The sequence below is a fragment of the Labrus mixtus genome, chromosome 15, assembly GCF_963584025.1.
Source record: "Labrus mixtus chromosome 15, fLabMix1.1, whole genome shotgun sequence".
Classification (NCBI taxonomy): domain Eukaryota; kingdom Metazoa; phylum Chordata; class Actinopteri; order Labriformes; family Labridae; genus Labrus; species Labrus mixtus.
Genome location: NC_083626.1, coordinates 20,001,305 through 20,012,963, shown reverse-complemented (window position 1 = coordinate 20,012,963; position 11,659 = coordinate 20,001,305). Strand labels below are relative to the sequence as shown.

Here is an 11,659-nt window from a genome sequence, read left to right as displayed (position 1 = left end):
TTATGGAGTAAGAAAAGGGTTCAGATGAGTCCCAAATGCAGTAGCCTACACTTGTATCTCATTTTGTGTAAACAAGCCAAATGTAAAAGAAAAATAGGCAAGCTAATTTTGTAGCATTTGTATAGTGTGATAAAACATCCTGATCTTAAGTGTCCTAAAGTAAAGCCCTCTGGATTCAGAGAGAGGTCAGTTGAGCCTTTTAGGATCCTCTACCCACTACTTAATAGGTGGAGCAACAACAGACGAGTTAGGTCATGGGACGAACAAATGTTTGTAATTGGATCTGCATTCTGCAGACTTGCTATAACCTGTCTATCCACTTCCCTACAAATCAGAAAGGCTTGGAGAGTGTGTGTCCATGGGAAGTTGACCCTTTAGTCACAGTCGTAATACTGGATTGGAAGCGGCTTGATGCACCTTTGCTAAAAAAAAAAGAAAAAAAAAAAAAAGGAATTTTGTCATCAACAGTGGAGATCAGATTTAGTGGATTTTTAAAGGCCCAACGCCATTTATGGAAGTAAGTCTGATATTGGTGCCTCGACGAAAACATACTCGTAGGAAACATAGGCTACCATTCTGCAATTTATGTAATTTAAGAATATTATATCCAAATTGAAACGGTAAAAGTATTTTTGCTGGGTCTTGGTTTCGTTGTTTAAAAAAAAAAAAAGAAAAAAAGCTTAAGTTACAGTAAGCTGAATTTCTGTGACAGGTCTTACCGGTTTATCCCGAGTTGTAACGTGAAGCTAACTTCCCTCCCTGCCGTGTGGTGTCGTGATTATAGGAGCTCTTGTAGTCTTGGTGACGGAGAGCTACTCATACTACTCACGTCACCTGCCATGTTCAAGATCCCTTAATAATACCGTGTAGGATGCTTTTTTTTTTGGACTACACTCAAACCAAGACAACGGTAAGTGACACTGGCGACGTATTGAGCTTTTTTTTGTGGCCGTGGGTTTCCGCAGAATTACTAGAAACCTGCTAGCTTGTGGCAGTACACGATATTCTTCTTCTTCTTCGGGGTTTAAATCCGCGTTCGTGTTTTTAACACTAATACTGTTGTTAAAAATAAAAATATTAGCATGGTAATGTAGTTCGCTTTGCTGTGGTCGACACAGACATGTTGTCGCATGTAAATATTTGCGGTAGGCTTTGTGTGCTTGCTCATGCACGGTAAATAGAAGGAGAATAATAAACATTTAGCTTCATTGTCTGTATCATTAGACAGTATCTGAAGACGTTATCTAATGATGTAGGCTGCCCAAAGGTTGTGGCATTCTCAAAGGATATGCCTCTCTGAAAACACGTTGACCTGCATGTTTTGCTTTTTTTTTTTTTTCATGCAGGTGGAAACCTACATGACTGGAGAAATGCATCATCATCATCAGAGCAACACACCCCTGTCCTGGCTATGAAGTTAATTCAACAAGAAATACAGTCATAATGTCTGAAGGTTACAGGAGAATTGTGATATAATGGTACATTGAAGATCTAAAAAAAAAAAGTGGATGTATTTCATCAACACTACAGCAGCACTAGTTGCTAATTTTTCATCTGGATGAATAAAAGATTGACCCAGACAAGAAGCATATGTGACTGGAATTAAAGGTGTCTTGGCCTAAATCCCCCCCCACACCTTCAAGATAAATACTGCAAGAATAACACTGTAGCCATGCACAGCCCTGCTCCTGATATAGTGGCAGGTTATCCAAGTGGATGCCTGGCAGATAAAGATGCAAATCCAGAGACAACCTTGGGGAGTGCCTACTCTCCAGTGGACTACATGAGCATCACCAGCTTCCCGCGGCTGCCAGAGGATGACATGCAGCCTGGGGAAAACACCGTTAAATCGCGCAAAGATGATGACAATGCCCTGAGTGAGCATGACACTGGTGAGTCTGCCACATCAGAGTCAGTGACAACACATTCTACCTTCAAGAGAGAATATATAGTTGAGTGTTTTTAGGTTTCTGTATGAGCATGCACAGAGCTGTATTGTTTTCCAGTCAAATATCCAAAGTGCTGTTTTCACTGCTTTATTGTTTCACATTATTTCTAAAGGTTGGATTCAACAATGGGCTGCTGCTAATGGAAATTTAGCATTACCGGCCGATATTTGATTATGATTTTCAGTTTTCTTGGTTAGTACTTTTATCAGTGTAATATGAAGAGGTAGTAAAAATGCTCCCTCAAAGTTTCTTAAGCTCATGGTCAAGTCCTCAGGTTCCTTGATTTTTTTTTTCTGACCATCAAACAACCCCAACATTTCCAAGTTAGCATCTTGTGTGGCATAGAAGAGCACCTACTTTGAAAAGCTAGATCCAGAATGTTGAATGACCTTAATCAATGATAAATAATAATACTGATCATATATTTTATTTAAAGGCACTCAAGGTCATAAAAAACAAGAAATTTCAATTGATAAAATTAACATTAAAAAGACAAATGTACAGTGTATGACTCATTGTGTAGAGGATTTATGAGCCAGGATGGATAATGATCAGACAGAATATGTCAGTTTAAAAAGATGTGTTTTGAGATGGGATTTAAAAATGGAGAGAGAGTCAATATTCAGAGCGGCTGAAGGCTCTGGAGCCCATGGTGGACAGGCGTGCGGGCAATGTACATTCAGCCAGAATTCCCAATTATCCTCCAGTAGTTTATAAAAGGACACTTTTTTATGCCGTTTGATCTAAGGGGGAAAAAAAAAAGATTTGCAGTATCAAACAGCTTTTCTCCTGGTTAATTAAACCATTGTTGTTGTTTTGTCAATCAAGACCCAGATCTGTTCCTGAAGTCAGCTCGCCTCCAGCGTCTCCCCTCATCAGCTTCGGAATTGGCTAGCAATGATATGGCATCCTTGCGGGAGACCACCAGAGACCCCTTTGTAGAAGACTGTGCCTGCCAGCGAGATGGACTAACGGTCATCATCACAGCGTGTCTCACTTTCGCCACTGGAGTCACAGTAGCTCTCATCATGCAGATTTACTTTGGAGACCCACAGGTGAGGCTTGTATGTGTTGGATGTGACATCTACAGTTGGACTTGTAACCGTTTTGCTTTAGTGTTACTTCCTCATGGAATAATTTTGGGTGATTATGGGATTTTGAATAATTTTACGTGATCCTCTTAGTGCCCCCTTCTACCTTTCAGCTATGTTCTCTTGTTTCCTTCAAGGTCTTTAACCAAGGGGCAGTGGTAACAGATGTGGCGCAGTGTACATCCCTTGGCTTTGATGTTCTCGGGAAACAGGGGTCCAGTGTTGATGCCGCCATCACCGCTGCCCTCTGCTTAGGAATTGTCCACCCTCACACCTCTGGTATTGGAGGGTGAGTGATAGACACATAAATCTCTTCTTAGCAGGATTATCACTAAAGCTTTTTGACTTGGTTGAATGGCATTAGCTCAGTGGGCGGCAGTAGCTCAGTCTGTAGGGACTTGTGTTGGGAACCGGAGGGTTGCCGGATCAAGTCCCGGCACGGACCAAGTCCGGAAATTGGCCTGGTAGCTGGAGAGGTGCCAGTCCACTTCCTGAGCACTGCCGAGGTGCCCTCGAGCAAGGCACCAAACCCCAAAACTGCTCTGGAGCGCTCGCTGTGGGCAGCCCCCTCACTCTGAGACCTCTCCATCTCCATCCTGTTTGTGCATGTGTGTGTATTTCGGCCTTTGTGTGTGTTCATGTTCATTAAACAGAGTGTAAAAACAGAATTTCCCCTAGCAGGATTAATACATCATCATTATTATTATATTAAGCCAGCTTTGTGCTCCGTTGATGTTATAGCGGTGGAGTTATGTTGGTGCATGACATCCGTAAAAATGAGACGAGGATCATTGACTTCAGAGAGACGGCGCCGTCTGCCATACAAGAGGAGATGCTGCAGAGGAACCTTGATGTTAATGTAAGTAATGTTTTTTGTTTGTGATCAGAAGACATGTTTTTGTTTCTGTTTAGTATTAGTGTTTAGTATTTTGAATTTCCCTCGGGATCAATAAAGTATCTATCTATCTAGTAATTGTGTGTACACCCTTTTACTGCTTCCAATTTAAGTCGGGACTGCTTGTGGGAGTACCGGGAATGCTTAGTGGGCTGCATCAGGCACACCAGCTCTATGGCAGGTATGGAAACTTTTAGATAATCTATTTATGTCTTTACTTTTTGTCAATACCATGTCATGAATAGCTGTCATTTGTGTTTCTGGATTTTCTGCATTCCTCACTTCATTGTTGTTTAGTTCATTTCAGTTCAGTTTTTTATTGGGGGGGGGGAGACAGAGCTGGCGAGACTTGACTTTTCTCACTATTTCTCTGTTCCAGATATCTGACAGGGAAAGCTGCTGTGTGCCAATTATTTTATTGGCTGTTTAAACAGTACTGGACAGATGATTTGTATTGTGCACTGAAAGGTTACCACCACACCATGAGATAAAACAAATGGTTAAAATGGACTCAATTAAAGATCAGTAGAATGAAACCATCATGTCTTGTCCACATTAAAACGAAAAGAAAGTAGAGTCTCTGCAGGCCCTTTTTGCAGATTGTTGTGTTCTGGTCATGATTCTAGTTCTTATCAATGACTGTGCCCATGTACTTGTAACAGGCAACATTCTCAACAGGTGTGCCTTTAGTCATAGTTGGGAAGGTTGAATGTCAATCTCTTTAGTTTTGTTAACACTAATTAAAACGTGTCGTCCGTAAACTTCAGGAGATGGCTGTTGTCATAGTTGCTCCTGCAGTCTTTTATATATAAGATATACAATAAAGAGGACGGGACACACCCCTAGGGTGAGCTTGTGGATGAAAACCACTTCTCCGATTGAGCCCCTTTCGCCCTTACTGCCTGGGGCCTGCATGTTAAGTAGTCCAAGATCCATTTCACCAACCCAGCATCAAACTTAACATTGGAAAGCAGCTTATTTGCTAAATTGTGTACACTCATGTCGATACCTTAGATCCAGTAAAAATCCTTGAGAATACTGAATCAAACCCGTTTGTGAGTGGCAGGGATCAGACAAACACTGAGTCATAGCCAACAAAGTCCATGTGATGATAAGAATATTAGCTCCATTCTCAAAAGTGTGCAACAAGCAGTGTGACATAAATAAGATGATTACACACTGACACAACGCTGTGAGTTGTGTTGTTTTGTGGCATCGCCCTTATAATTGAAACATAATGCATTATAATCATTTTAGTATAAGAATAACACAATCTTTTATTTTTGTGTCTGCTTTAATAAGGTCTGCATATATCTTTGCATGCAAAGCAAAGGGGTGATTTCATGAAAGAATCACCAGCTGTGTTAAGAAGGGAATACGTTATTTTTAAGCCATTGTGTTGGGCTGCAATTACGCTGATATGTAATTACCACGATCCTGATGTCTCAGCTGTTGAGAAGTGGATGTAACTGAAAAAACGAACTTGCTTTATCCATGCAAGGGTAATGCACAGATATCCTGGGGTATTGTTTTTTTCACAGTAATCTCTAATATATTGATTTATAGTTTAAAAAGGTTTTACAAACTTTCATGACTTTTGGATTCCCTAGGATATCTTGGAATGATGTCGTTACCATGGCAGCAGATGTGGCCAGAAATGGATTTAATGTGACTCATGACCTCGGTAAGTATAGTGTTAAGATGTCAAAATCACTGGGTTAAGTCACTATCACAAATGACAATGTGCCTGCAAAAAAACATTTACACTGTTTTTGTATAGCCTCAGTGTTGTTCCTGAGCCACACTTTGAGATTAGGTGAGATCTTTGTTTTTTCTTCTTCTTTCCCCTCTCTGTAGCTGAAGCTCTGGCTAAAGCGAAGGATCAAAACATGTCAGATGCATTTCAGGACTTGTTCCTTCCAAACGGACAGGCTCCCCTCTCTGGGCTTTTCTCCAGACGTCTTGATTTGGCAGCCATCTTAGATGCAGTCGCTGTCAAGGGGATTTCTGAGTTCTACAGTGGAAATCTGACGCAGGAAATGACGGCAGCAGTAAGATATTATTGTTATTTATTTTTATTTGTTTTTACCCTTGTCTGCTTCTGGGTATATAGGTGGTCACAAATTCTGTATGCTCTCCATGAAAAGTCACATTTACACCACAAACCTATGATTAGTGCTGCAATGTCCTTTGAAAATAACAATGAATTCATATCAAAGATAAATCTGTGGACTGTATTTATTTTGTAACACAATAATCTCCAAAATAAAAGCCATATTTTCATTATAATTCCAGAATTAGTTTAGTGGTTATTATCAGTTCAACAAAAACTGCAACATTTTTTTAAAGTATTATTTTCCTCCTTTTTTTTCAGTTATTAGATAACTTAATATTAAAAACATTTCGAGCTATTATTTGAAGTATTAATCAATCAGATTTTAAGGCTGGGTTGTCTTTATCTTGTTGTGCTTCAAAAGTATAGATTCTAATGTAGATATTTGTTGCAGTTAAACATTTAATTCATTTTCAGAAGTGTGGATGTACTGTGTTGCATTATGCTGAGGAATAAACTCATACAAGTTAAACTCACTGTGTAATCTCCAATAGGTTCAAGCAAGAGGCGGCGTGCTCATAGAGGATGACTTTGGAAACTACAGCACAGTGTTACAGCAGCCAGCAGAGGTCATCTATCAAGGTAAATAGCTGGATTAATTACAATGGATCCATATGAGGTAGCATCCATAAAACTCACTTGACCCGAAGCAAAGATCAATGAGCTCCTTGATGATACCTGTTTTTAGGGGCTGTGTCTAGATTAACTTTATTGCTGCTTCCAGCTACATGAAGCTAACCAATGAAGTAAAATAAACCGTCCCCCCAAACATACTATCAAGCTTGCCCCACAGAATTAATTATAAGCAAGATTGTACAGGAAGAAAAACAAAAGAGGACTTTATAACTCACCTTTTTTGCCTCTTATTGACTCCACAAACCAACAGTTTACTGGAGCGTGTTCTGCATAGACTGCTCTGTCTTGCAATATGAGTATTGGCCCGGTATCCCCATCCCACTATTTAAACTCCACATGCTCCTTTAGCTGCTCTTTTATACAAAGTAAAAAAAATAAATAAACAGTGTAGTTTAGTACCCATATGTTTATGTAAGTGATCATGCATAGTGAGCGAGTCGTGATCGTGGACTGGGGAGGACCAGCTGTTATCACGGACGGGGAGGAAACCCTGAAAGGTTAGACGAGACCCCTCAGATTCACGTCAGGGTCCTCCTCACCATGGTTCCTCCCACGCGCCCTATACGTAATCTTGCTTCTTACATGGCTACTTAATAAGGAAGTTAAAAATGTGAAACAAAATGTTGATTTGTAAATCTTTTCATTCATTTAAAAATGATATATTTCTTCCATTAAAAAATAACAGTCAGAGAGAATCTACATAGCTGTGTCCATAGCTCATTTAATGAAGGCGTAACTAGTTATTACTGACATTAAACTGAACATATACAGTGTTTCAGTGATACCAGGTCAACAGGTCTGCAATAATTAGTGCAGCACCTGTGTACACTGAGTTTTTCTGCCTCATCATTATGTGAGTCTGTCAACATTTTATTTTGCCATTAAGCAGTCTTTAAACACCAGAATGGCTCATTACATCACCTACTGTTTGAAGTTAGTGTTCAGAGATTTTTTTATCGCGCAAATTATTCAGGATCTTTTTTTTCACTGATACAATTCCACATAATCAAAATGATTATGATGTCAGCCGTTGTGATATGTTGGTGTTTTCTGAAGGACGCCATGTGATGACGGCCCCAGCTCCACATGCAGGTGTTGGCTTGATCACTGCTCTGAACATCCTGGAAGGCTTCAACATTACCAGCCAGATGCCAAGGAACAGCACTCACCACTGGGTTGCAGAGGTAGTGTGCTACCTGCTTCACCACTATACAGCAAATGCAATCAGATAAGTGCAGTAACTGCTTTGCTTCTAAAATTCATTTTAAATCTGCGTCTCCTCTCCCAGGCTTTAAAGATAGCTCTTGCTCTGGCTAGTGGGCTGGGAGACCCCGCGTGTGACCCTTCTGTGTCTGAAATAGTCATGAAGATGCAGAGGTAGAGGTTTCTTCTGTATATAATTAAAATACAAGATTTATATTTGTCATAATTAATGGAAGAAATAATATAAGATTTAAATTGAATGGTGCCTTTTTTTTTTTTAAATCTCCTCTCCAAGTAAATCACAAGCTGACTTTTTCCGCCAAATGATAAGCGACTCTCAGGCCTTCCCTGCTGACCATTATACTCCCTCTTTCACCTTGGAGGAGGGTGCAACAGCTGCCCAGGTCATGGTCATGGGCCCAGACGACCACATCGTGTCCGTCATGAGGTACCTTGTGCTTTAATTGAATATACTTAGTTGATAGTGCCATGATACCACTGGAAAACTCCTACTAAAACCAGTATCCTTTTTGTGTCTCTTTCAGCTCTCTAAACAAACCATTTGGCAGTGGGATAGTGACTCCTTCTGGAATCCTCTTAAATAGCCAGATCCTGGACTTCTCCTGGCCCAATAAAACAAGAAGATCATCACCTAACCCAGTAATTGTGCATTTTGTCTTAAGTTAATTGAGCATGTATTGATTTCTCAATAAAGGTATGTCCTTGAGCAGCTTCTTAGCTCTTATGGTTTTTGTGTTCTTCTGCTGCAGCATAACAACCTGCAGCCTGGGAAGAGACCCATGTCCTTCCTGATGCCCACCGCCGTGAGGCCTGCCGTGGGGTTATGTGGCACATACTTAGCCGTTGGATCTTCCAATGGAGAAAAAGCTCTCAGTGGAATCACACAGGTAATTGAATGACTTCAAGAACTTTTGAAAGGTATGCTTGATGACATTAATATCTTTCTAAAAATACATTTTAGTTTGTCCCTATCCATTTTTTTGCAACTTGTTTATTTGTGTTGTAATTCAATATTTCTTTTTCTGTTTTCTGATCTCCCTCAGGTGCTTCTGAATGTTCTGTCTTCACGTAAAAATATGAGTGACAGCTTAGCATTCGGAAGACTCCACCCGCAGCTGCAGCCCAACATCCTTCTGGTGGACTGTAAGTTACTCTCAATCCATCACTAGTGTTCATTGGTTGATCCAAATGTATCTGAGTTCATACAAAAACTAGGATTGCAGTGCATCTACAGAATGTCTGTTCTGATTTTAACAGATCATATGTATCTAGGTATAGTACCTAGAATTGCCGTTACAGTTAAGAAAACATAATTACAAAATTGTTCCTGATTCGGATCATCAGTTGCAGATTCAAAGCATATATTGTCAGTCTAGTCTGTTTTTTTTATTGTTATCATAATACACGGAGCAATGCTGGAACAACCAAGTGGCAGGCTGTAAACTTAAAACACTGTGTCTCAGAACTTCTTGGAAGGCAACGGGAAATATAAATATTTTCTCCTGTTTTAAAAGAGCTAACTGTTTGAGAACGCCTCAGGTTCTTTTGGAGCTTGTTCCACAGTTGAGGAGCGCAGAAACTAAAAGCAGCCTCATGCTGCTTGGTTTGGATTCTGGGAACACAAACCTATCCCTCAGGACCTGAGGGGTATGGATCCCTCATATTTTGGCATAATACCGTTTATTGCTTTACATACTACGAGAAGGATTTTAAAATCTTTCCTTTGACTGACAGGACTCAAGTGTAGAGATCTGCGGTCTGGTGTAATGTGAACACTTTTACTAACCTTAATATTAAGTTTGACAATATTTTCCAGAGTCTATTCTTCTTACTAACTTCAGATCATCCTCCTGTTTTCCCACACTTTCTCTCCCCACTGTAGCTGAGTTTTCAGAGGAAGACGTGGAGTTGCTGAAGGCCAAAGGTCACAAGGTTGAGAGGGCAGAAGTTCTCTCATTGGTGGAGGGCACTCGCAGAACCAATGACCTCATCATTGGAGTGAAGGACCCTAGAAGTGCTGATGCCTCTGCACTCACTATGTCCAGCATGCCCTAGTGTATGGCTTGTTCCCTCAACACTTGACATAATGAAGAAGTGGTAAGAGTAACACTGTAGGGTTTATGGTTAGAGAGGGAATACCTGTACGTCAAGTTATACACTAAATATAAGATAACAGGGAAGTTCGACATCTTGACTGTCGCTGCACTTTGTCTGAGATTACCTTGTAGAGATTTGAAAAGGATCCTGGATAGTCTAATTGTTCAGTCACGCAAACCTACAGAGTATCATCATCTCACATCCTGATGTTAGCATGCCCTCTCTCACAGCCTCAAGCAACATCCAATGCCCATGTAGATAGTGTTAATGTCCTATATTACAGGGAACAGGCCATAGAGATATAAGGCGCATTAACTGATTTATGGCTGATGGATTCCAGTTCCCCTTACAGAGTACAAAAAATGTGCGGTATGGAGGTTTAGACTGTATTCTTTTGTCTGAAGTGACAAAAAGAAAAGGGGGAACTTTCACGGCACTGAGTGACACTTTGTTTCTGGCCTATGATGTACTAAGCATATACTGTCACTCCAAATAAGGGATCAGGAACTGGGATGGAAATGTATTTAATGAACAAAGCGATCTTGAACCAAAATGGGCAGACATGAAGGAAGTAATGATGTCACACCAGGAAACCACCGCTTGCCCCAAATGCATGGTCTTGGGTGTATTGACCCACCTAACGTTCTTTCGAAATGACGAAGGTAATTCAACTAAACATGAGAGAAAGCATTGCACTATCACACCTTAACCTAACTTTAAAAACACATCAAAGAGGCTAAACCATTTACCCTCCTGTTCTTCAAATGGTATTTAACTGTGTTTAGATGTTGTTTGGTACAGCTTCTGGAGTTTTAACTGTTGCAAATGATTAAAGGCTTCATAGGACCATGTTTAGAATAATACATAATTAATCATACAGAAATACAGCAAGAGTTTCAGATTTCATTTTATTTCCTTAAGATTTAGCTCACAACTTAACATCTGTTATTTAATATGAATGGTAGATTAAGTGTATGGTTTAAATATAAATTGTATTTGTTCTCATTTAAAGCTTGTGGCTTGCTTTTTTAAATTAACCAGCAATTCTTGTTTTTACATTGGTAATGCTCAGATTCTTTAAAAATGGATTGAATGTAATCTGTCTATTTTATATGAATATTTGTTGGGCTGTATGTATTTTTCGACTGTTGGAACAAAATGCATTCAACAAGCACATTTGAGAAAAATGCTGTTCATTTGTATTCTGTGTACTTGTTCTTTTTTTTTTTTATTAGAAAGTTTTGAAGTTTTGAACCATCAGCTAAAAAAACGGCATCAAAAAGTGATTTATTTAAAGATGACCAGTGGTCTCCACTCAAACATGTTGTTAACTTCTATTGTTGGCACTAGTGCGATATGTTGATGCTTGTTTCCTGTACTGTAGAGTACCAGCCTTTAGGCACACATTTGCAAAACACTTGATGTTTTTTTTTTTTTTTTCATGTGCATTTGTATCTGTTTTATTTTATTTTTTTTCATTTGAAGAAATCAGCTGTCCAAACCCAGGTATTAAAATGTTTGCATACATCCTAACATTGTTGAAAGTGTGTTCATCCATACCTGTGCATTTGATGTATATAAGCTTCTGTAGTTATAATAAGAGAGCTTTGCAGGTACTTGGATAATACGATGGATGACTTCACACCAAAACTGT

At 39.6% G+C, this 11,659-nt stretch overlaps 1 protein-coding gene across 2 annotated transcripts; it reads left to right on the top strand.

Annotated features, from left to right (window-relative positions):
- The first annotated feature begins 329 nt into the window (after window positions 1-329).
- On the top strand, window positions 330-11,538 carry LOC132989601 (glutathione hydrolase 7). Of its 2 annotated transcripts, none has more exons than XM_061057309.1 (16): window positions 330-517; window positions 1,347-1,892; window positions 2,778-3,004; window positions 3,178-3,329; window positions 3,782-3,899; window positions 4,049-4,116; window positions 5,546-5,619; window positions 5,793-5,986; window positions 6,543-6,630; window positions 7,741-7,868; window positions 7,973-8,061; window positions 8,183-8,335; window positions 8,433-8,547; window positions 8,658-8,795; window positions 8,952-9,051; window positions 9,791-11,538. In XM_061057309.1, exons 2-16 carry the CDS (start codon window positions 1,673-1,675, stop codon window positions 9,961-9,963), a joined length of 2,037 nt encoding a protein of 678 aa, XP_060913292.1. In that variant the 5' UTR covers window positions 330-517; window positions 1,347-1,672; the 3' UTR covers window positions 9,964-11,538. The 2 variants fall into 2 exon arrangements, with proteins under 2 accessions (XP_060913292.1, XP_060913293.1); XM_061057310.1 differs by lacking the exon at window positions 330-517 and adding an exon at window positions 668-910.
- Window positions 11,539-11,659: the final 121 nt, after the last annotated feature.